General features: G+C 54.2%; 2 protein-coding genes across 2 annotated transcripts in view; both read right to left on the bottom strand.

Annotated features, from left to right (window-relative positions):
• Window positions 1-2,372: 2,372 nt before the first annotated feature.
• On the bottom strand, window positions 2,373-14,817 carry LOC142024607 (uncharacterized). Its single transcript, XM_075016738.1, is given in 6 exon segments — window positions 2,373-2,891; window positions 2,893-3,679; window positions 10,053-10,151; window positions 10,789-11,188; window positions 13,641-13,860; window positions 14,626-14,817. Coding segments are annotated over 6 exon segments (2,001 nt in total). The 3' UTR covers window positions 2,373-2,588.
• Window positions 14,818-20,759: 5,942 nt separating this feature from the next.
• Window positions 20,760-25,417, bottom strand: part of LOC142024608 (uncharacterized) — a 94,212-nt gene continuing 89,554 nt past the window's right edge. The window contains 3 exon segments of the mRNA XM_075016739.1: window positions 20,760-21,613; window positions 21,698-22,480; window positions 22,753-22,866. Of these exon segments, the coding sequence (XP_074872840.1) occupies window positions 20,904-21,613; window positions 21,698-22,480; window positions 22,753-22,866 (1,607 nt within the window). The 3' untranslated portion in view covers window positions 20,760-20,903.

Raw genomic sequence — 25,417 nt, forward strand, 5'->3', positions numbered from 1 at the left:
GAGCTGCATCAAGCAGCCTTGCTGGACTTGGTTTTACTAGTGTCCAGTTTGGCTCATCCGTTGCCTTACTGAATTCAATAAAGCTGAATGTTCGCCACCTAAACACAGAGAAGTCTTGTACTTCAACAGGCTCCTCAAGGAAGTCATTTTGTGGCACTTGGAGGAGGGGAGAGTGATCAGGAATAGTCAGCATGGATTCATGAAGGGCAAGTCATGCCTGACCAATCTGATTAGTTTCTACGATGAGAAAACTGGCTCCGTGGATAGGGGAAAATCAATGGATGTGATTTATCTTGACTTTAGCAAAGCTTTTGATATGGGCTTCCTCAATATTCTTGTCAGCAAGTTAAGGAATGTGGATTGGATAAATGGACGGTAAGATGGATAGAAAGCTGGCCAGAAGGTCGGGTCCAGTGGGTAGTGATCAACGGCTTGATGTCAGGATGGCGGTCGGTTTCTAGTGGAGTTCCCCAACGTTCGGTTCTGGGTCTGTTCTGTTCAACATATTTATCAATGACCTGGATGAGGGGTTGGACTGCACCCTCAGCAAATTTGCGGATGACACTAAGCTAGGGGGAGAGGTAGATAGGCTGGAGGGTAGGGACAGGGTCCACAGTGACTTAGATAAACTGGAAGACTGGGCCACAAGAAATCTGATGAGGTTCAATAAGGACAAGTCAGAGTCCTGCACTTGGGCCGGAAGAATCCCAAGCATTGTTACAGGCTGGGGTCAGACTGGCTTAGTAGTAGCTCTGCAGAAAAGGACCGGGGAGTTGTCGTGGATGAGAAGCTGGACATGAGTCAACACTGTGCTGCTGTAGCCAAGAAGGCGAATGGCATCAAGAGGAGCGTTGCCAGTAGATCCAGAGAAGTGATTATTCCTCTTTATTTGGCTTTGGTGAGGCCACATCTGCAGTACTGTGTCCTGTTCTGGGCCCCAAAATATAGGAAGGATGTGGACACACTGGAGAGTCCAGCAAAGGGTGACCAAAATAATTAGGGGGCTGGAGCGTATGACCTGTGAAGAAAGGTTGAGGCAGTTGGGTCTGTTTAGTCCGCAGAAGAGAAGACGAAGGGGGAACTTGATAACAGCCTTCAACTTACTGAAGGGAGGCTGAAAAGAGGCTGGAGAGAGGCTGTTCCCCATGGTCACCGATGGCAGAACATGGATCAATGGTCTTAAGTAGTGGTTGGGAAGGTCCAGGTTGAACATCAGGAAAAACTTTTTCACTAGGAGGGTGGTGAAGCATTGGAATCGTCTACGCAGGCAAGTAGTGGAGTCTCCATCCCTGGAGGTGTTTGAGTCTCGGCTCAACAGAGCCCTGGCTGGGCTGATCTGATGGGCTTGGTCCTACCTTGGGCAGGGGGCTGGACTTGTTGTCTTTTTAGGTCTCTTCCAGCTCTATTGTTCTTTGATTCTATGACCACACAGAAAACAGACAACCACCACACAAGAAAGGGGTTGGCTGGGGATGCACCCTCACCCCCACCCCCACCCAGGCCTGTCCCAGCCATGAGCATCCCACCTCCACGTGCCCTTGGGGACAGCTGCAGCTGCCTCCCCCCTAAGTTCATACAGGGACATGGTTGGCTGTTCCCCTCCATCAGGGAGTGAGGAGAAAGTGCACATTTGCTGCATTCCTCTCTGGCTGGGCAGTGCAGCGGACCGGACCGATGACCCTGGCCCTGCCCCAGGTGGGGGACATACACCGGTCCCCGGGTGTTCCTGCTGGAGCTGCCGCAGCCAAGTAGAGATGGATCTCATTTTGGCCCAAAGCTGCTGCAGTGACAGTGGGCTAGGACAATGGTCTCTCTCCAGAGTCCCCATGCACTGACCCCCTCCTCTCCAGACACACCTGGAGCAACAACTCAAGTGAAGCATTTTCAATTTATTTAATAAAAAAAAAAGACACCAAAAATTAATCAAGTTGAGGTTCTGAACAAATACCAGTGTGTCTAGTTCTTTTATAAAAGGAGCATGGGTTAACGTAGGAAGGAGTAGACTTTATTTTAGTTCCTTGAATGTCTCCATAACATCACACCCTTGAGGAATGGAAAGCAGTGGCCGTGTCTACACAAGCCCCAAACTAATAAAGCGGTGAAATGCATATTCAGTGCTTCATTAGCATTCGAGCGGCCGTGGCACTTTGAAATTGATGCGCTTTGCAGCCGCACGGCTTGTCCGAACGGGGCTCCTTTTTCAAAGGACCCCACCTACTTCAAAGGGGACTCTGAAGTAGGAGGGGTCCTTTCAGAAAGGAGCCCCGTCGGGACAAGCCGCACGGCAGCGAGGCATGTCAATTTCAAAGTGCTGCGGCCGCTCGAATGCTAATGAAGTTCTGAATATGCATGTCAGTGCTTCATTAGTAAACTTCGAAATGGCCATTTGCGTGGCCATTTCAACGTGTGGGGCTAGTGTAGACGTAGCCAGTATGTTAGTTAATGTGGTTCTCACTGACTTTTTTTGCGCAGTGGCCCAGCTTCAAAAATTGTGACAAAGAGAGAGTTACCGGACTTCTCTCCTGTGTGAATTCTCTGGTGATCAATAATGTCCAAGCAGCCACTGAAAGTTACCCACGTGAGTGCAATCATTTGGTTTCTCTCTTCTGTGAGCTCTCTGATGATTGACAAGAGGCGAGCGTTTCCGAAACTTGTCCCACACACAGAACAGCTGAAAGGTTCCTCTCTGCTGTGGGTTCTCTGATCTGTAAGATTTTAGTGCTGACGAAAGCTTTTCCCACAGTCAGATCAGCTGAAAGGTTTCTCTGATGATGAACAAGATTTGAGAGCTGACAAAAGATTTTCCCACAGTTGGAGCAGGTGAAGGGTTTCTATCCTGTGTGGGTTCTCCTATGTTTAACAAGGTTTGACCTCTGTGTGAACTTTTTCCCCACAGTCACAGCAGCTATAAGGTCTCTCTCCTGTGTGGATTCTGCAATGACTTTTAAGGCTTGAGGACCATGAGAAGCTTTTCCCACAGTCAGAGCAGCGGAAGGGTTTGTCCCCGGTGTGGGTTTTCTGATGCTGAACAAGATATGAGCGTTGACTGAAGCTTTTCCCGCAATCAGAGCAGAGAAAGGGTTTTCCCCGGGTGTGGATTCTCAGATGTTGATCAAGGCCAGAAATGTCACTAAAGCATCTCCCGCACTCAGAGCAGTTGAAGGGTTTCTCCTCTCTGTGGATACTCTGATGGGTGACCAGGTTTGCACTCCTGCAGAAGCTTTTCCCACACTCAGAGCAGTGGAAGGGTTTCTCTCCAGTGTGGGTTCTCTGATGATCAATAAGAGTTGAGCGCTGACGAAAGCTTTTCCCACACTCAGAGCAGTGGAAGGGTCTCTCTCCTGTGTGGATTCTCCTATGATTAACAAGATGTGACCTGTGTCTGAACCTCTTCCCACAATCAGAACAGTTATAAGGTCTCTCTCCTGTGTGGATTCTGCAATGACTTTTAAGACTTGAGGAGCATGAGAACCGTTTCCCGCACTCAGAGCAGTGGAAGGGTTTCTCTCCAGTGTGGGTTCTCTGATGATTAATAAGACCTGAGAGCAGCTGGAAGCTTCTCCCGCAGTCAGGGCAGATATTGGGCTTCTCTCCTGTGTGGATGGTACAATGACTGTTAAGACTGAAGCTTTTCCCACAGCTTTTCTGTTGTTCGCTCTCTTTAGTGTTTCTCACGCTTCTGCTTCCATGGCTGGAGTTATCCTGCCCCTCCCCTGCATGGTTTCCCTGCTGCCTTTCTGGGCTACGCTGACTCTCACAGGTCTCTCTGTGCTCAGGACTCCGAGAAACACGACCTTCAGATCTTCCCAGGAACATCCCACAGGAGGCCACTTGCTCTGGTTCTTCCAGCTGAAGATTCTCCTCGTCATTCTTGAGCAGCATCACCTCATCTGCTGGGACACAGAGAGAACCAGACAGTGTCACTCTCTGTGCTGAGCTGAAAGGAAAACTCTGAAAGGGAACAGAAAAGCTGGAGCTGATGACAGGCTGAAGGCTCCGTCCGTCTGGATGAAAAGGCCCAAGTGACATGTAGGAGGACACAGAAATCGGTTTCTGAGTCTCTTGAGCTCACTGCTCACCTGTGTGGGGGTGGCTGATGATCTCCCCTTTCTCAGCGCCCTGGAGATCTGGGACCCCCAGCGCCTCCCCTCGCTCCACCCAGGAGATCACATCAGCTTTGGGAGCTGGAAATCCTGCTTGGGGAGCAATTAACCAAGTGCTGATCTTGTTCAGGAAGGCCCAGGCCATTACTTCTTCCAGCCCCAGGATCTGAGCCGCCCACCCAGAGAGGCTCCTTCCCCACCTGGCACAGGCCGGGCTCTGGATGGTACAAGATCCCATGACACACACACCTGGAGTACAGGTGCCTCACCCCTGCCTTGGGAATGGCCCAGCTCATTCCTGGGGGAGCCGAGTGCTCTGCCGCACTCTCTAGGGTAGAACTCAGCCTCCCTCTTGACCTGTTCCACCCCCACCATCCCAGGGCAGGACAGGACCACTCAGCTCAAACAAGTCACTCGATTTGGTGTTGTTTTTGTGGATAAAACTAACACAGCTACGCCCAATGCCTGGCACCAGGCAGGCCCCGAATTTAGCCACATGGAGGGGGAACCCATCAAACCCATGAAAAAACCTGCACAGATACCGACACCATCTTCCTCACCAAGTGCAAATGGATGGACGTCCCACCCAACGGGCTGAAAGTGAAACACTCACTGCAACCGACACACTGCAGGGACTGTGTCGAGAGATTGGTCACACACTCCCACAGACCTGAGGAACCACCTGTTCAGCATCCAGTGCAGCAAACAGGGAAACATCACAAGGAGCTCTCAAGTCTGGAGCCTCTCCTAAAAAACAGCCTCCCACACAAACGCCCATGTGGCTGGACTTTACTGAAAGGAGACAGGAGAGTCACAACACCCACTGCTCTTCTCCACAGGACTGTAAACTCTCTCACCTCCGACTTGCCGCATGGGGCCACAGTAGTGGTACCCGTAACTCACCCGGCAACATTGTCAATCTATCCAACCACACACTCAGCCCAGCAGAGGAGTCTGTCCTATCTCGGGGACTCTCTTTGTGCCCCACTACCCCCACAAACATGACACAGTTCTGTGGGGATCTGGAACCCTGCCCCAGTTTTGCCAGGAATACTTTCCAGGAGCACTTTTCACAAGACTCTGAACAGCCCTACAGGCACCATCACACCTAGAGTACAAGAAGAAGAATTCTGTGTGGAATCCTTCCTGGCAGTCAAAACGACAGACTGGATCGATACCTAGAGCGCTTCCGCTTCTGTGCACAGGCAGAAATTGTGGCAAAGTGACATTGCTTGTCCCACGACCTCAGCTGTGTGGAATGCAGTGTCACCCACAGCCTCAGAAACAGCTCTGGCGTTGTCATCCAAGAGGCTGACAAAGGAGCTGCTGTTGTCATCATGAATACGTCAGACCATGAAAAGGAGACTCCCAGGCAGCTCTCCAATACCACCTTCTACAGGCTACTGTCCTCTGATCCCCCTGAGCAGCACACACAGAAACTGCACCGTCTGCTCAAGACACTCCTGACAAAAGCGCAGGAACAGATCTGCACAGACACACCCCCAGAGCCCCAAGACCCATAAATCTAGACATTCTGGAGGCACCATCAGCTCAGGCATTGGCACTCTCATTGCAGCCTTGTCCAGCTATGGGGACTCTCGACTCAGACCTTATGTTACCAGCACTCCGAGCTATCTTTGAAACACCACCAACTTCCTCAGGAAACTGCTGTGCACTGGTGATCTTCCTGAAAACACCATGCTGGCCACCATGGATGTAGAGATCCCTTTTCACAAAAAACCCACGTGAAGATGGACTTCAAGCTGTCAGGAACAGTTTCCCTGATGATGCCACAGCACAAGTGGTGGTGGAGCTTTGTGAATTTGTCCTCACCCACAAGTACTTCAGATGTGGGGACAATTTATACCTTCAAATCAGTGGCACTGCAATGGGCACCCGCGTGGCCCCCCAGTATCCAACATTTTTATGGCTGACCTGGAACAACTTCCTCAGCTCTCGACCCCTGGCGCCCTCCTCTACTTCAGCTACATTGACATCATCATCATCATCTGGACCCATAAGAAAGAGGCTCTTGAAGAGTTCACTGTGATTTCAACAGTTTCCACACCATCATCAACCTCAGCCTGGAATGGTCCACACAAGAGATCCACTTCCTGGACACTACTGTGCACATAAGTGATGGTCAGATAAACACAACCGTACACCAGAAACCCCAGGACCGCTGTGCTACCTCCATGCCTCCAGCTTCCATCCCGGGCACACCACACGATCCACTGTTTACAGCCAAGCACTAAAGGCACAACCACATTTGCTCCAACCCCTCAGACAGAGACAAACACCTTCAAGACCTTTACCAGGCTCTCCTGAAACTACAATACCCCCCTTAGGAAGTGAAGAAACAGATTGACAGAGCCAGATGTGTACCCAGAAGCCACCTGCTACAAGACAGGCCCAGCAAAGAAAACAACAGAACACCACTGGCCATCAGCTATCGCCTCCAACGTACCATCTGTGCTCTACAACCCACCCTGGACAACGATCCTTCGCTCTCACAGACCTTGGGAGGCAGGGCCTGTCCTCGCCTACAGCCAGCCCACCAACCTGAAACAAATCCTCACCAGCAAGTATAGACCACAACACTGTAACTCACAAACCAAACCTTTCGACAAACCTCGGTGCCAACTCTACCCACCAATGACACCACCACACCTGCTAAACCTGGGGTTGAGTGTTCAATCCTTGAGGAGACCATTTAGGGACTGGGGCAAATAGATGACAGGGTGGTGCGTGGTCCTGCCAAGAGGGCAGGGGACTGGAGTAGATGAACTCCCGAGGTCCCTTCCAGTTCTAGGAGATGTGTATCTCCACTTTTTTTTTTTAATTTTACTTTAACCAGCGGGGCTTATTCGCCTGCACATGTAAACTGGACAGTCTCCATGTAAAAGAATAAATGGATCCAAATCAGATACCAGGAATGGTAACATACAAAACCTCCCGGGATGCTCATGAGCAGATTTAAAAGTAGCCATCCTGCAATGCAAAAATGTCAAAAGCAGACCTCAAAGAGCAACTGCAGAGCTGCAGTTCATTTGCAAATGTGACACCATCCATTTAGGACTGAACAAAGACCAGCAACGGCTGGCCAAGTACAAAAGCAGTTTCTCTGCTCTGGCTGTTCACATCGTCACATCAGCTGCTGGAAGTGGGCCACATCCTCCATGACTGAATTGCTCTCATTTACTCCAGCCTTCTTCTTGAGTGGGACTCCCTCCTTTTCTTGTGCCTGTATATTTCTACTTGCCTCTGGAATTCCTGCTCCAGACATCTGACGAATTGGGCTTTTGCTCACAAAAGCTGATGCTTCAGAAAATCTATTAGTCTATAAGGTGCCACAGGACTTCTATGTGTTTTTGCTCGACTCAAAACGCGAGCTCTGTGAGGGCTGGCAGGGCCAAAACCGAGGCCCCCAGGCAGGGCTCAGACTGCAACTGTCACGTGGCAGGTCACTAGAACTTGGAGAGAAAGGCTCTGGCAGAGCTCTGGCTCCCCAAAGGCTCTGTCCACAAAGCTCCTGGCTGGGGCCTGGTTCCTCTGGCTCTTTGGCTCTGATGCGCTGCTTGAACCAGCAGGACGCAGAGGAAGTTGTCTGAGCAGCGAGGTGAGTCCTGGGCTGGCTGCTTCAGATTCTGCCCAGGCTCCTGCTCTGCGGCCCCTGCCTGCCTCGTCTGGGTGGGCCCTACCAGCAACTCACAAGAGCTGCTGCTCCTGCAGCCGGCCATGGTGGTGTTTGGCTGTGCTGCTCTCTGGGGGATGTGGCTGTTGTTGCAGCTGGGCTCCCCCTCAGCTGCCTCAGTTCTACTCTGCCAGCAGCAGCTTCTCTGCCTGGTTTACCACATTCCTCCTGCAGCACAGGCTTGTTGCTGACTCACTTTCCAGCCGCACCCAGTGCGTTTCCCTCAGTGCGGGAAGGAGACTGGCAGAAGTGCGGCTGGAGGGTGCTAGTTACAGCCCCCGTCTCCGCCTCCCCCACAACCTCCTGCTGAGATTCTAGCTGCATTTTTGCCTTCATAGTTTTACTTCCCACTGCCCAGGTTTGGCCCCACTAGGTGTCACATGACCTAACTGGGCACCTCCCAACCATCTTCAAAAACCCCCATTATGAATGAAGGCCGAGGACACTGGATGAGGTGTGTTATGAGACCTACGGGGAGTGACATTGCATCCAAACTGGGGCACAGGTTTCGCATAACCGGTTTGTCCTGTGTCTGGCACCCACCAGTGACTCCTAAGAAAGCAAACTACTGTACGTGGGAGAGCTGGTACTTCCGTCTGGGAGTTTGTGTTTGATTATTCAAGAACTCCCCCTTAATGGTAAGAGCTAGCAGGGGTGCAGCATGCTGGCCCCAGGGGTACCCTGCAGGCACTGAGAGCAGCCGGACCCAGCCCCACAGCTCTGGTACCCGCCATTCCTGCCTGCACCCCTCCACTCACACCTCTAGCCAAGGAAGATAGTGGGGAAGCACATGTAGACCTGGGCTGTGGGAAGAATCATAGAACACGAGGACTGGAAGGGACCTTGAGAGGCCATCGACTCCAGCTCCCTGCCCCAATGGCAGGACCAAGTACTATTTAAACCATCCCTGAGAGACGTCTATCAAACCTGTTCTTAAATATCTCCAGCGATGGAGATTCCACAACCTCCCTTGGCAATTTATTCCACTGTTTGACCACTCTGACAGTTAGGAACTTTTTCCTAATATGCAACCTAAACCTCCCTTGCTGCAGTTTAAGTCCATTGCCTCTTGTTCTATCCTCAGAGGCCAAGAAGAACAAGTTTTCTCCTTCCTCCTTATGACTCCCATTTAGATACCTGAAAACCGCTATCATGTCTCCTCTCTATCTTCTCTTTTCCAAACTAAACAAGCCCAATTCTTTCAACCTTCTTTCATAGGTCACATTCTCTTGACCTTTAATCATTCTTGTTGCTGTTCTCTGGACCCTCTCTAGTTTCTCGATATCTTTTTTGAACTGCGGTGCCCAGAACTGGACACAACGCTCCAGCTGAGGCCTAATCAGTGCAGAGTAGAGCGGAAGAATGACTTCTCCTGTCTTGTTCACAACACACCTTTTAAGGCATCCCAGAATCATGTTTGCTTTTTTTGCAACAGCATCACACTGTTGATTCGTATTTAGCTTGTTGTCCACTATAATCCCTAGATCCCTTTCTGCTGTACTCATTCCGAGACAGTCTCTCCCCATTCTGTATGTGTGAAACTGATTGTTCCCTCCTAAGTGGAGCACTTTGCATTTGTCCTTATTAAACTTCATCCTGTTTACCTCAGACAATTTCTCCAGTTTATCCAGATCATTTTGAATTATGACCGTACCCTCCAAAGCTGCTGCAACCCCTCCCAACTTGGTATCACCTGCAAACTTAATAAGCGTACTTTCTATGCCAATATCTAAATCATTGATGAAGACATTGAACAGAACCGGTCCTAACACTGACCCCTGCGGAACCCCACTTGTTATACTTTTCCAGCAGGATTGAGAACCATTAAGAACTACTCTCTGGGTATGGTTAAGCAGCCAGTTATGCACCCACCTTTTTGTAGCCTCATCTAAATTGTATTTGCCTAGTTTTTTGATAAGACTATCATGAGAGACCGAATCACAATGCTATCAAAGAACTGCCATGTTCCTGAACCTGCTTCCCCTGGGAGGGGCCGTGGAGGGGACAGTCTCTCACAGGGGAGCCAGTGATTCCTGGGGCTGACACTCCTGACACTGGGGACAGGGGCAGGGAGGGTCCCTGAACCAAAGCCAACCCAGCTGCTGCAGAGCCCACACAGCCTCTGACACCCCCAGGGACAGGACTCCTCACCCAGCCAGCGCACGGTCTGGTAATTGTCCTGCATCACCTCCCTGTAGAGGGCTCTCTGCCCTGGGGCCAGCAGTCCCCATTCCTCCTCAGAGAAACACACAGACACCTCCTCCAAGGTCACCAGCTCCGCCGCCACGGCCATGTCCTTGCTCTGTCTCTGCAGGGCCGGGGCTGCTCTGGAGCCAGACGTGGGGGCTCTGGGCCTGGCAAGGGAGAAGAACAACGGAGACATTTCAGACGGGGCTGGAAGCCGCTCCGCATCCCCCGGCTCCCCACACGCGCTCCCTGGGGCACACGTGCTGCACACGCACATTTGGGGAAACACTCGAGTCTCACAGAACCACCTCGCACAAGTCAGATCCCAAATCCGTCCTCGTTTCTCTCCGGACACGGCCTGAGCCCCAGCACTGCTGCGCACTGGAGTGTGTCCCACAGACACGTCACGTGGTTAGTGACACCCCACGGGGACAAGCCCGGAGGAAGGGAGCAGCTGAAGGGACAATGAGGATCACTGAACTGCACCGCGGGGGAGCACCGGCACCGTGCGACGAGCGCCCGGCCCCACTGGGGAACCGGGGGTGGGGGACACAAGCCCACCCAGAGCTCTCGGATCCCCTGCGGGGGGGGGGGGGTGCAATGGACTCAGGGCCCCAAATCACTGAGGGTAGAGAAAAGAGAAGAAAACCAGGGGGGGGCAGAGGCCCTGGGGCGAAAACAAGGGAGCTGGGGGAGAACCGAGCACAGAGCCCCCAGCACCCACTGGTCCCTGCGGGGTGCAGAGCCCGCGGGCGCCGCCCAGAGACTCCGCCTGGAGGTGCGAGTGGAGCCAGGAGCGAAAACCGGCCCCGAGTCACAGCCCCCGCGGCCGCCTCCGCCCCCCTCCCTTCCGCGGGCGCCCCGGAGCCGGGCGGGGGCGAGTGCGGGGCGCTGGGGCGGCGCCTCTTTGCTCCCCGCGGGGCCCAGCGCCGCGAGTCGCCCGCAGCACGAGGCGAACCAGGCGCCGCTGCCGGGGGGCGGGGCCGCGCGGGCGGCAGGACGAGGCGCAGCGGCCGGAGAACGGGGCGGCCCGGCCGGGACCAGGGGGAGGCGCTGGCGCAGGGGGGGCCCCGCACGGAGCGTCCGAGCGACAAACGGGGGCGGGGGGCGGAGTCAGTTCCCGGCCCGGCCGGGCCCCCCCTCACCCGGCGGCGGCTCCCTGCGGGGGGGCGGGGGGGTGCGATGCCCTCAGGACCCCAAATCACTGAGGGGGGAGAACAGAGAAGAAAAGCGGGGGGGGGGGCAGAGGTGCAGGGAGGGGAACAGCCCTCCGGCCCCGCCCCCCGGGAGAGGCGGGAACCAGACACTGAGCTCCGCCCCCAGCCTCGGGCTCCAGCGCCACGGGGGGGGGCGGGGCGTTTGTCCCCCTCAGCTCAACCCCCCCGCCCGGCCATTCCCGCGGCAGCGCCTCGTGCGGTCAATGGCCCCGCCCAGCTCCTCCCTCGCCCAGCGCGGGCCCGGCCCGGGGGCCAACCGACACCCTCACCGCAACCAGCGTCCTCTGCTGCAGCCCCGCCCCGCTCCCCCATTGGCCGTCACCCTGTCTCCCCGATCCGCCATTGGTCGGTTGGATAACCAATCCCCTTCCGATTTTGACCAGTTAGGATGAGCCTTCGCTGCCATTGGTCGCCCCTTCTGATCCCGCCCTCTGGACAAGAATGTCAATCCAGGCAATTCTCACGACCATTGGCTAGACCGAGTTAATCTCGTTTCCTCATTGGCCAAAACCCCTAATCTCTCTCGCTATTGGCCGTTAGCCACAAGAGTCCGCCTTCGTCTCAGCTCCTGCTCAATCCCTGGAGGGACCCTTCTGCTGGCGTCGGTAGCCCGGGCTCAGGACAGGTTTGGGGGCGGGGCTGTGAGAGCTCTGGATGGGGACACAGGCTGCGGGCGGGGCCGGGCTCAGGACAGGTTTGGGGGCGGGGCTGTGAGAGCTCTGGGTGGGGACACAGGCTGTGGGCGGGGCTGGGCTCGGGACAGGTTAGGGGGCGGGGCGGTGAGAGCTCTGGGTGGGGACACAGGCTGCGGGCGGGGCCGGGCTCAGGACAGGTTTGGGGGCGGGGCTGTGAGAGCTCTGGGTGGGGACACAGGCTGTGGGCGGGGCTGGGCTCGGGACAGGTTAGGGGGCGGGGCTGTGAGAGCTCTGGGTGGGGACACAGGCTGTGGGCGGGGCTGGGCTCGGGACAGGTTAGGGGGCGGGGCAGTGAGAGCTCCGGGCGGGGACACAGGCTGTGGGCGGGGCCGGGCTCGGGACAGGTTTGGGGGCGGGGCTATGAGAGCTCTGGGTGGGGACACAGGCTGTGGGCGGGGCCGGGCTCAGGACAGGTTTGGGGGGTGGGAGCTCCGGGACTCCTGTGATTTCTAGTCATTTCCTTTCCCAGCTGGGCGCTTGTCCGGGGCTTGTCCGGCCGCGGCGTTGCCGGGATTTCCGTGTGTGCGATTCCTGCCCGGCCCCTTGTGGGACCTGGTTGTGCTGGTGACTAGAAGACAACAGGCACCGTCCTGGGCACCTCAGAGACTAACAGACAATTTGGAGCAGGAGCTTTGGTGGCAAAGACCTGCCTGGTCAGGTACATGAATGGGGGGGGGCGTAGAGGAGGATTTAAAGGGGGGTCCCAGTAAAAGGAAGGGGCAGAGCTCACAAGTGTCCTTCCGATAATGGGTCATTTCCACCCTGACTGAATAGATCTTGTCAGCTCTGCCCCTCCCAGGGTGAGTTGGGGGTCTCAGCCCTCACCATGGGGTAAGGAATGGAGAGATGTCGGGGCTGTCCCTGCCCCCAGCTCCCTGATGGGTGGGGGTGTCATGGGGGCCAGGACATGGCACTGGCCTCAGCCCCAGCTCTGGAGTTTGGGGGCCCAACCCAGGTTCAGACTGGGGGGCTGGACCCGGCCCTGCAACAACCTGAGCTTTTTGGGGGAGAGGGTGTGCTGTGGGGTAGCCCCAGCTCTGGGGGAGGGAGGGAGAAGTGCTGCCTTGGGGACATCCCTTCCCCTGAAGCTGGGGTCAGCCCCATGGCACCCCTCCCCCCCAGCTCAGGCCCCAGCCCAGCCCCAAAGCCCTGTGAGCCCCCCACAGCTGGGGACAAGGTCATCCCTTGTCTGGGGCTGGCGCTGGGGTGGGTTCTGAGACAGGCCATGGCCTCTCTGCCCCACCCCGGGCATTCAGGCCATGGCCCAGCCCCAGCTGCAGGGACCTCCCACGACTGAGCCTGGGCTGGGGCTGGGAGCAGGGTGGGCCGCAGCATCCTAGGTACCACCCCCCACAGCTGGGGCCACCCCCCGACTCACCACATTGGTGCTGGGCCCAGCCCTCTATGGTCTGAGCTCCCAGCGGGAGGTGGTGCTGGGGCCCCAGGAGCAGCCCTGGCCTCAGTCCTGGCTTTCGGAGGAGGGGGCAGGGCTGCCATGTGGCTGTGCTGGGCCATGGCCTGAACCCCCCGAGTGGGGCAGGGAGGCTGGGGCCAGGCCCTGTCCTGTGCTCTCTGACCCTCTGTCGGAGGCGGCCGGAAGGCCCTGCTCGGGGTGGGGGCTGGGCTCCTGGCGCAGGCGTCTCTCTCTGCACAGGAGGCCCCTGAGCCACCCTGCCCGGCTCCCCTCCTGGGCTGGGTCCCGCCCGCAGAGGCGCAAGATGGGCCAGCTCCACCCGGCACTCACCGCCGCCTCTCCCGCCTCGGCGCCTGCACCGGCAGCGGGTTGCCTCCGCCAGCAGCTCAGGCAATCGCAGCTCCTGGCCTGCCTGGGAGCTGCCTCCCCGCCCGCGGGGACGGAGGAGCTGCTCTGCTCCTGGGGAAGGCGGCGGCTGGTTCCCGCAGGCTCTGGCTCTGGAGCCACCTTCAGAGCTTTCCTCCTGAGCACCCGCAGGAGCCCGGCCGGCCTGGAACCCAGCAGGGAGCAGGGGTGAGGCTGGGTCAGGGCACCCCTCACTGACGGGCCTTCTCGGTCCCTCCTCATCCCTGCCCCGGCCACAGCAGCCCCTCGGCCCCCCACAGGGGTGGGGAGCGCCACTGCCAGCCTGGCAGGAGTCCATTGCATGGGTGCTCCCAGCCTCCCCCGGCCGCTGCTGCTGCTTCTTCTTCCAGTGAAGTTCAGAATTCCTCGTGACTCAACACCCTGAACCCCCGTTTGTCCGTCACAGAGGGCAGCTGAGCCCCTCCCCCCAGCGTTAGTGACACAGGGGGACCCCAAGGGACAGAGAAGGGAAGCAACCCCAGGGGCCAATCCAGCAGCTGACGGAAGAGCCAGAGAGAGCAGCCGCCAGGCCTGACTTCTCTCCTACCTGAGGCGGAGGAGCTCCGGAGGCAGGGACAGCGCCCAGGAAACCAGAGGGTGGGGACGTTTCCATGGAACCTGTTTTCTGTCCCCAAACCCCATTCCCACAAACCAGTTTGTGACGTCAAACCCCAGCAAGGGTGAAAATTGTTTGCCAAATGTCTTGTGGCCGCACAGAAGCGTCTCCCCTTTGTCACAGGAGAAGAGAAACCGAACAGGAGAGAGCCCCACGGCCCCGGCGGTGCCAAGGGACGAAGCCCCAGGTGGGGGGGACATTCTGCCGCCTTAGCCGAGTGCTCGCCAGGCCGCGCATCCAGCCGGCCCCAGGTGGAGCAGACTGAGCAGGTTCCGGCCCCTCGGAGGCTCTTACCTGCTCGACGGGGACGTCCGCTTGGTCAGGGACAGGAACAATCAAGAACCAATCAGGCGCCGGAGCGGAGCGAGCTCGGCAGAGGCTCCTCCAGGCGCTCGCGGGCGCCACCCAGAGAGCTCTCAGCCCTCGCAGAGACACCTCGAGGGGGAGACTTGCTGAAGCAAAAGCCACAGGGGTCTCCGAGCTCATCCCGGCCTCGCACCTCTTCTCTGCCTGGCTGATGTCACAGTCTCTCTGTGACGTCACCACGCCCCCGCCCAGCTTCCCCTAATGTGCTATGGTCCTGCCCCAGGCCTGTGTGATGTCACTGCCACAGCCACCGCCTCCCTGCAGGGCTGATGTCCTGCCCCTGGCCAGCCCCGCTGGAGGTTTGAGCTATTCCCTGGGGTCGCCCCGCTCAGGGACTGCTCAGTCTAGAATCACAGAACGACATGTCCCCTGTCCCAGGGGTACCAGAACTGAACTTCCAAAACAGAGGGCACCCCTGAGAGGGTGTGTGCCTGTATCTGCACCCACCCGCTCAGGTTGTGCGTGTGACCTTTCTAGCAATGGGAGGCGATTGCCAGAAGCGCTGGGTCCAGTTCCTAGGGGTTTCCATCAATAATGCAACCTGACCAGCTGGAGCCCCTGCCCGGTAACTTGGGACAATCCCACCCTATCTGCTGGGTGCCTGTAAGGGCAGTTCGTCCCCTCACCCAAGCACAGAGTCGGAGCTAGACACAGCGTGTTTGACCCCAGCAGTCTGACATGAATTCACACAGCGATACGTGCAGTACTGCTAACCAAAGGAGAGGAGAACCCCACTGAGCCAGGCACTGTCCACAGAGTCTGCCGAGCCGAGTCCCTGGCTGAGAGTTCTTTACCCCCACGCCGATAAGGCGAGAACGCTGCGTTTGCTGGGAATACAGCACTAGCATGTTATGTGAATGTAACTGTGATAGCACGGGGTTTCTGGGCACAGCTAGAGAAATCAATCCAGGGCACCTTTGCTTAAAATCCAGGAGACTTACAGCCCCTGGCTGGGATTCCCTTCTCGCTAAGGCAAATCCTGCCAGCCACAACCGCACCTCTGCCAGCCCCACTGGCCAGCCAGACGCCACACAAGCAAACCCACAGACTTCCCAGCAGCTGTACCAGCCCAGCCCAGCAACCCCCAACTTAAGGTGAGAGGCTCTTAAGCCTGTTTCACCCAACAAGGCACAGATCCTTCTAGACCCCAAAGGGCCCAGCCCAGACCCTGGTCAATACACACTTGGATCTTACCCAAAGAACACGCTCACCAATTCATTAGATCTAATCTCTTAAGATTTCTCAATACAAGAGGAAGAACAGTGGTAGCGAGAAGACTTGTTGGAGCAATACTTGACACACATCAGCCATAGCTACTGGTGCAGCCAGAGATGTTATCTGCTGATTCCTGAAAGTCTCTGAAAGTTCACTGCAGGTTCCATAGGTGCAGCTGTCAAAGCACTGGAGATCCACCTGGCTGGGGTCCACCTGCTCCACATGGCCCCTTGGAGACCAAAAGACAAAGGATCCAAGATGGACACTGCTACGCCCACAGCCTGGGTCTCTCTCGTGTTGTCTCTCCTGTCCTCTCTCAATGCAGGGACAAAAGCCCGTTCTGCTCCCCGTAGTGCCTTGAGGGCCTCCCCCGCCTGACTCAGGTGGCTGTTGTGGCAAACTGCCATTGGACGAGTCCCAAGAGACAGTTTCAGAGTTCGGAAATGGACCTGTTCCTTCCTTTCAGCCCAGCTCACTTGACCCTCGGGCTGCATCTGTTGGCATGTCCCAAGCATCTGGAATGTGGGTTTGGTGTCTGAGCACCTGGCTTCCGCCCTATTGTTCAGCCCAATGTCCCGGCTGGGGCTGAGCTCACACCTCCGATTGTGAAGCTCAGCACTGAAATATTTTCTAATACAGCTACACATCTAAAATCTTATTACTTTACCTACGTACATGGTACAGACGTGAGAAGCATACAGAGATTCAGGGCATCATAAGCTTTCATTAGACACCTTATATGGTCCCCTTGGCACAAGACTGGGGACCAATAGCCACCCTGGGCATTAAAACAGAAAAGCAGTCAAGTAGCACTTTAAAGACTAACAAAATAATGGATTAGGTGATGAGCTTCCATGGGACAGACCCACTTCTTCAGATCGTAGCCATACCAGAACAGACTCAGTATCTGAAGCACAGAGGTCCAAAAATTATCAGGGTTGACAAATGAGAAAAATTGTTATCAAGGCTGGCAAATCAGAAGAGCAGATGGGCAGTAGGAGGGGACCATGGGGTGGGGAAGTCAAGAGTTAGATAAACCAAAGTATGTAAAAGAGTCCTTATAATGGGCCAGGTAATTGCTCTCCCAGTTCAAACTGTGTGTTAATGTGTCAAATTTGAATATAAAGGAGAGTTGTGAGCACTCGCTCTGAAAACAATTGTTAAAAGTTCCTTTCCAGTAAAACACAGACTTTCACGTCATTAACAGAATGGCCCACTCCATTAAAGTGCTGGCTGACAGGCTTGTGAGTTCAGAGTTTTTTGATGTCTGTTTAACGTCCAGGATCAGAGAGGTAGCCAAAATCCTGTGGCACCTTATAGACTAACAGATATTTGAGAGCATAAGCTTTCTTGGGCAAAGACCCACTTCGTCAGATGCATCCACTAAAGCTCATGCTCCAAAATATCTGTTAGTCTGGAAGGTGCCACAGGACTTCTTGTTGTTTTTTGTCCATTCATTCTTTGTCGAAGAGTGTTACAGTCTGTTCTGCATACATGGTGTGTGGGCATTGCTGGCACATGTTCGCATATAGGATGTTAGTTGAGGAACAGGACAATGTGCCTGTGATTACATGAATAACATGGTCAGGTCCAGTGATGGTATCTCCAGAATAGGTATGTGGACAAAAGTTAACAATGGGTCTTGTTGGAAGGAAAAGTTCCAGGATTGTTGTTATTCTGGTTTAGCCTGTGGTTGCTGGTGAGAATTCACATAAGGTTGGGAGGTTGTCTATAGGAGAGAACAGGCCTGTCACCTAGGGCCTGCTGGAGTGTGGCACCCTGATTAAGGACAGGTTGAAGGTGTTTAATGATGTGTTGCAGTGGTTTGAGTTAGGAGTTGTAGGGAATGACCACTGGTGTCCTGTTGTTGGGGTTTTTTTGGGTCTAACTTGGAGTCGTTGGTTTTTGTGTATTTGTCTGGCCCCGTCGATTTGTTTTTTTACTTCTCCCGGTGGGTAATTCAGGTTTATGAATGTTTGGTAGAAATCTTGTAGTTTTTCTCTCAGACAGTAGGAGCAGAGGAGATGTGATTGTACCTAAGGGCTTGACTGCAAAGGATGGTGTTGTGTGTGCAGGGTGGAAGCTAGAAGCGTGTAAGTATAGTGGTCAGTGGGTTTCCTGTAGAGTGTGGTACTGATCAGGCCATCATTGATTTGGACTGCAGTGTCCAGGAAATATATCTCTCACATGGATTGGCTGAGGCATAACTTGATGGTGGGGTTTGTTTGGAGATTGTTAGAATCTCTGTGGAATTCTTCTAGAGCCTCTTTACTCTGGGTCCAAAAGATAAAGATATCCTCCATGTAAGTGAAAGGAGGGGTAATGGAGATACGATCACTGGACCAAACCATGTTATTCACAGAATCAGGGGCGAGAGTGCTCAGAAGTCCCATTAACATTCAAATTCACCACCCCACACCTCTCTGCTCTTCTGAGTTGCCAACCTTGATAATTTTTCTGATTTGTCCCCCACCTCCTGCCACAGTTTTCATGTGGCAAACATGGCACAGACAGGAAAGGACAGCACCAAAATGCCACAAGTGGAAATCACAGTTGAGAACTGAACACTAACGGTTGGTTTCAAATTTCCCAGCAGTCGCAGGACTTAATGCCTGTTCGCAGGTCAGCTGCTTCCAGAGAGCCATCTACTGGCTGGGGCAGGGCAGAACTACCTGCCTCAGTCGCCCCCCGGAAGTGATTCACAGAGGCTGACGGCCAGTAACAACCTGCTCCTGAGGACAGGGTTGTTATATATGAAATAACCCCAAAGTTAAGTCTCTTTCCTCCAAGCCTCTTCCTGGGCAGAGATCCCCCTCCCTATGCTCTGGGTGTCTCAGGCCTGGCTTCTGTGGCCCGTGCTCTGTCCTGTGGGTGTACAGCACATCCTGGCTACATCTACACGTGCAGCCAACATGGAAATAGCTTATTTCGATGTTGCGACATCGAAATAGTCTATTTCGATGAATAACGTCTACACGTCCTCCAGGGCCGGCAACGTCGATGTTCAACTTCGACGTTGCTCAGCCCAACATCGAAATAGGCGCAGCGAGGGAACGTCTACACGTCAAAGTAGCACACATCGAAATAGGGATGCCAGGCACAGCTGCAGACAGGGTCACAGGGCGGACTCAACAGCCAGCCGCTCCCTTAAAGGGCCCCTCCCAGACACAGTTGCACTAAACAACACAAGATACACAGAGCTGACAACTGGTTGCAGACCCGGTGCCTGCAGCATAGATCCCCAGCTGCCGCAGAAGCAGCCAGAATCCCTGGGCTAAGGGCTGCTGCCCACGGTGACCATAGAGCCCCGCAGGGGCTGGAGAGAGAGCATCTCTCAACCCCCCAGCTGATGGCCGCCATGGAGGACCCAGCAATTTCGACGATGCGGGACGCGGATCGTCTACACGGTCCCTACTTCGACGTTGAACGTCGAAGTAGGGCGCTATTCCTATCTCCTCATGAGGTTAGCGACTTCGACGTCTCGCCGCCTAACGTCGAAGTTAACTTCGAAATAGCGCCCGACGCGTGTAGACGCGACGGGCGCTATTTCGAAGTTGGTGCCGCTACTTCGAAGTAGCGTGCACGTGTAGATGCAGCTCCTATGGCCCAGAGGGAGACCTCAGGCCCTGGCGCTTTCCCTCATGCCCAGCTCGGGCCTGCTAACCTGGCACAGGTGTGCTGTCTCTTCCCGCTTAGAGGGCCAGCCAAGAAAAAGCAAACACACTCCTCCCATGCAGGGTTTATCACCTGGGAGTTAAGCCAGACGGGTCCCTTGCTCTTCTGTAACCCCTTAGCAAGGACACAGAAGTGTGACTGCAAACAGAATTAGGTGCACAGTTAGTTCTCGATCTCACTCACCCATATAAGTTGCTTTGCACTTAACACTATTGAAACTTTGAGGCACACGATGTAAGAAGTCCTCACACTCAAGTCATTACATTGTTTAGAAAATGGAAAATTAGCGTTACCCTCCCAGCCTCCTCTGTGACTCTGCTCTGTCTCACACTGCACGAGGTAAAAATGGCCAAAAATGATGCCAACGTGGGTGCACAAGCGCTGCTGATGTTGACATCTCTTGACTTGGTGCAGAGCTTCCAGGATTTAATACGTTCCAATTCAGCTTTGGGTGTACTGACAGACTTCAGCAGATTGTTCCCAACAGCAAATCCTACTGCCCCGAGGCAGCGTTCCTCTGAACTCAACCCTTCCAGAAGAAAGGGCAGATGGTTTCTTTGCCTGACCCAGCATCTGCCAGACTGGCTTCCTGGAGAGCAGCGCTGTCGACATTTCATTTGTGCAACTGTTGATCTGTGGCAGCTGTTTTGCGTATTGAGTCTGTGTTCGAAAGGACAGGGGCAGATTCAAGTCCCGGACAGATGGTCTGCACATTCCAGTGTCAGGGTAGCCATGCCTGTCTGCTGCAAAGCAGCTCCGGCCACGTGGCGGGGCACCCATAGCTGTGCAGCCAGGCAACTCCAGTCACGCTCCACAGCTTCCCCTGCATCTCTGGCCTGTTCCCAACATTTCCTTGGCCCGCAGTTCCCCCCGCACCCTCCAGCCCAGCCTGCTCCCAACACCGACCCCGCCTGGCTCCCCAAAACCCCCAGCCCACCCTCCCCCAGCTACTGCTGGAACCTCCTCCACTGGAGCCCCCAACTAGCTAGTAGAAGTTTAGTGAAAAAGAGCAGAAATTCCCCACATCGAACATAAAAGCTCAGCAGCTGAAAGGTGATTTTCAAAACAAGCCAGGACCATCTGGCTTCCCTCCTGTGTGAATTCTCATGATCAATAATGTCCAAGCAGCCACTGAAGGTTACCCACGTCAGTGCAGTCATTGGGGTTCTGTCTTCTGTGAACTCTCTGATGATTGACAAGGTGTGAGCGTTCCCGGAACTTGCCCCACAGACAGAACAGCCGAAAGGTTTCTCTCTGCTGTGGGTTCCCTGATCTGTAAGATTTTAGTGCTGACAAAAGCTTTTCCCACAGTCAGATCAGCTGAAAGGTTTCTCTCCAGTGTGGGTTCTCTGATGACAAGTAAGACTTGAGCGCTGACGAAAGCTTTTCCCACAGTCAAAGCAGCTGAAGGGTCTCTCTCCTGTGTGGATTCTCTGATGAGCAACAAGGTTTGGCCTCCGACTGAAGCTTTTCCCACACTCAGAGCAGCTGAAGGGTTTCTCTCCTGTATGGACTGCCCTATGTTTAACCAAGTCTGACCTCTGAAAGAACATTTTCCCACAGTCAGAGCAGCTATAAGGTCTCTCTCCTGTGTGGATTCTGCAATGACTTTTAAGACTTGAGGAGCATGAGAAGCGTTTCCCACAGTCAGAACAGCGGAAGGGTTTCTCTCCAGTGTGGGTTCTCCGATGATGAATAAGACTTGAGTGCTGAGAAAAGCTTTTCCCACACTCAGAGCAGTTGAAGGGTTTCTCTCCTGTGTGGATTCTCCTATGATTAACAAGGTTTGACCTGTGTCTGAACCTTTTTCCACAATCAGGGCAGGTATAAGGTGTCTCTCCTGTGTGGATTCTGCAATGACTTTTAAGCTTTGAGTGCCGCAAGAAGCTTTTGCCACAGTCAGAGCAGCGGAAGGGTTTGTCCCCGGTGTGGGTTTTCTTGTGACTCACAAGATTTGAGCGTCGACTGAAGCTTTTCCCACAGTCAGAGCAGTTGAAGGGTTTCTCCCCTCTGTGGATACTCTGATGTCTGACCAGGTTTGCACTCCCACTGAAGCTTTTCCCACAGGCAGGGTAGTGATAGGGTTTCTCTCTCATGCAAATTTTCTGATGAGTGAGAAGATGTGAATGTTGCCGAAAGCTCTTCTCACAGTCAGTGCAGTGGAAGGGTTTATCTCCAGTGTGGGTTCTATGATGATCAATAAGAGCTGAGCGCTGACGAAAGCTTTTCCCACACTCAGAGCAGTTGAAGGGTCTCTCTCCTGTGTGGATTCTCTGATGAGCAACAAGGCTTGTCCTCTGGCGGAAGCTCTTCCCACACTCAGAGCAGCTGAAGGGTTTCTCTCCTGTGTGGAGTCTCCTATGATTAACAAGGTGTGACCTGTGTCTGAACCTTTTCCCACAGTCAGGGCAGTTATAAGGTCTCTCTCCTGTGTGGGTGCTGCAGTGACGTTTAAGACTTGAGGACCATGAGAAGCTTTTCCCGCACTCAGAGCAGTGGAAGGGTTTCTCTCCAGTGTGGGTTCCCTGGTGATCAATAAGACCTGAGTGCAGCTGGAAGCTTCTCCCGGAGTCAGGGCAGATATTGGGCTTCTCTCCTGTGCGGATGCTACAATGACTGTTAAGACTGAAGTTTTTCCCGCACGTTTTCTGTTGTTCGCTCTCTTTAGTGTTTTTCACACCTCTGCTTCCATGGCTGGGGTTATCCTGCCCCTCCCCTGCATGGTTTCCCTGCTGTCTTTCTGGGCTACGCTGACTCTCACAGGTCTCTCTGTGCTCAGGACTCTGAGACACACGACCTTCAGAGCTTCCCAGGAACATCCCACAGGAGGCCACTTGCTCTGGTTCTTCCAGCTGAAGATTCTCCTCGTTGCTCTTCAGCAGCATCACCTCACCTGCTGGGACACAGAGAGAACCAAACAGCTGAAAAGAAAACTCTGAAGGGGAAACGCAGCCAACGGCTGATGGAAAGATTGAAATCACATGAACTGAGCTGGCTCCTCCTTCCTCACAACCCTTCCCCAGAGGAGGGACCCCAGCCCTGCCCCCACCCTCTGGCTAAGGCTGATGACAGGCTGAAGGCTCAGTCAGTCTGGATGAAAAGCCCCAAGTGACATCTAGGAGGACACAGAAATCGGTTTCTGAGTCTCTTTAGCTCACTGCTCACCTGTGTGGGGGTCGCTGATGATCTCCCCTTTCTCAGCACCCTGGAGATCTGGGACCCCCAGCGCCTCCCCTCGCTCCACCCAGGAGATCACATCAGCTTTGGGAACCTGAAATCCTGCTTGGGGAGCAATTAACCAAGTGCTGATCTTGTTCAGGAAGGTCCAGGCCATTACTTCTTCCAGCCCCAGGATCTGAGCCGCCCACCCAGAGAGGCTCCTTCCCCACCTGGCACAGGCCGGGCTCTGGATGGTACAAGATCCCATGACACACTCACCTGGGGTACAGGTGCCTCACCCCTGCCTCGGGAATGGCCCAGCTCATTCCTGGGGGAGCCCAGTGCTCTGCTGCACTCTCTAGGGTACAACTCAGCCTCCCTCTTGACCTGTTCCACCCCCCCACCCATCCCAGGGCAGGACAGCACCACTCAGCTCAAACAAGTCACTCAATTTGTTGTTGTTTTTGTGGATAAAACTTACACAGCTACGCCCAATGCCTGGCACCAGGCAGGCCCCGAATTTAGCCACATGGAGGGGGAACCCATCAAACCCATGAAAAAACCTGCACAGATACAGACACCATCTTCCTTGCCAACGGGCTGAAGGTGAAACACTCACTGCAACCAACACACTGCAGGGACTGCGTCGAGAGATTGGTCACACACTCCCACAGACCTGAGGAACCACCTGTTCAGCTTCCTGTGCAGCAAACAGGGAAACATCACAAGGAGCTCTCAAGTCTGGAGCCTCTCCTAAAAAACAACCTTCCACACAAACGTCCACGTGGCTGGACTTTACTGAAAGGAGACAGGAGAGTTACAATGCCCACTGCTCTTCTCTACAGGACTGTAAACTCTCTAACCTCCTACTTGCCGCATGGGGCCACAGTAGTGGTACCCGTAACTCACCCGGCAACATTGTCAATCTATCCAACTACACACACAGCCTGGCAGAGGAGTCTGTGCTATCTCGGGGACTCTCTTTGTGCCCCGCCACCCCCACAAATATGACACAGCTCTGTGGGGATCTGGAACCCTGCCCCAGTTTTGCCAGGAATACTTTCAACAAGACTCAGAACAGCCCTACAGGCACCATCACCCCTAGAGTACAAGAAGAAGAATTCTGCATGGAATCCTTCCTGGCAATCAAAACGACAGACTGTGCGCAGGCAGAAATTGTGGCAAAGTGACATTGCTTATCCCATGACCTCAGCCGTGTGGAATGCAATGTCACCCACAGCCTCAGAAACAGCTCTGGCGTTGTCATCCAAGAGGCTGGCAAAGGAGCTGCTGTTGTCATCATGAATAGGTCAGACCATGAAAAGGAGACTCCCAGGCAGCTCTCCAATACCACCTTCTACAGGCTACTGTCCTCTGATCCCACTGAGCAGCGCACACAGAAACTGCACCGTCTGCTCAAGACACTCCTGACAAAAGCGCAGGAACAGATCTGCACAGACACACCCCCAGAGCCCCAAGATCCATAAATCTAGACATTCTGGAGGCACCATCAGCTCAGGCATTGGCACTCTCATTGCAGCCTTGTCCAGCTGTGGGGACTCTCTACTCAGACCTTATGTTACCAGCACTCCGAGCTATCTTTGAAACATCACTGACTTCCTCAGGAAACTGCTAGGCACTGGTGATCTTCCTGAAAACACCATCCTGGTCACCATGGATGTCGAGATCCCTTACACAAAAAAACTCACGTGAAGATGGACTTCAAGCAGGCCTGTTCTTGCCTGCGGCCAGCCTGCCAACCTTAAACAAATTCTCACCAGCAAGTATAGACCACAACACTGTAAATCACAAACCAAACCTTTCGACGAACCTCAGCACCAACTCTACCCACCAATGACACCACCACACCTGCTAAACCGGGGTTGTGAGTTCAATCCTTGACGAGGCTATTTAGCAATTGGGGAAATAGATGCCACAGACAGTGCTTGGTCCTGCCAAGAGGGCAGGGGACTGGACTTAGATAACCTCTCGAGGTCCCTTCCAGTTCTAGGAGATGTGTATCTCCACTTATATTTTAATTTTATTTGAACCAGCGGGGCTTATTTGCCTGCACATCTAAACTGGACAGTCCCTACGTAAAAGAATAAATGGATACAAATAAGACACCAGGAACGGTAACATAAAAAACCTCCCGGGACGCTCAGGAGCAGATTTAAAAGTAGCCATCCTGCAACGCAAAAATGTCAAAAGCAGACCTCAAAGAGCAACTGCAGAGCTGCAGTTCACTTGCAAATGTGACACCATCCATTTAAGACTGAACAAAGACCAGGACCAGCTGGCCAAGTTGAAAAGGAGTTTCTCTACTCTGGCTGTTCACATCGCCACATCCTCCATGACTGAATTGCTCTCACTGACTCCAGCCTTCTTCTTGAGTGGGATTCCCTCCTTTTCTTGTGCCTGTATATTTTTACTGACCTCTGGAATTTCCACGTGGTGCACGTGGTGAATTGGGCCTTTGCCCACAAAAGCTGATGCCCCAGAAAATCCCTTAGTCTATAAGGTGCCACAGGACTTCTCTGTGTTTTTGCTCGACTCAAAATGTGAGCTCTGTGAGGGCTGGTAGGGCTGAAACCGAGGCCCCAGGCAGGGCTCAGACTGCAGCTGCCACATGGCAGGTCACTGTAACTTGTGGAGAAAGGCTCTGGCAGAG

This window comes from Carettochelys insculpta, chromosome 22 (genome assembly GCF_033958435.1).
Source record: "Carettochelys insculpta isolate YL-2023 chromosome 22, ASM3395843v1, whole genome shotgun sequence".
Classification (NCBI taxonomy): Eukaryota; Metazoa; Chordata; order Testudines; family Carettochelyidae; genus Carettochelys; species Carettochelys insculpta.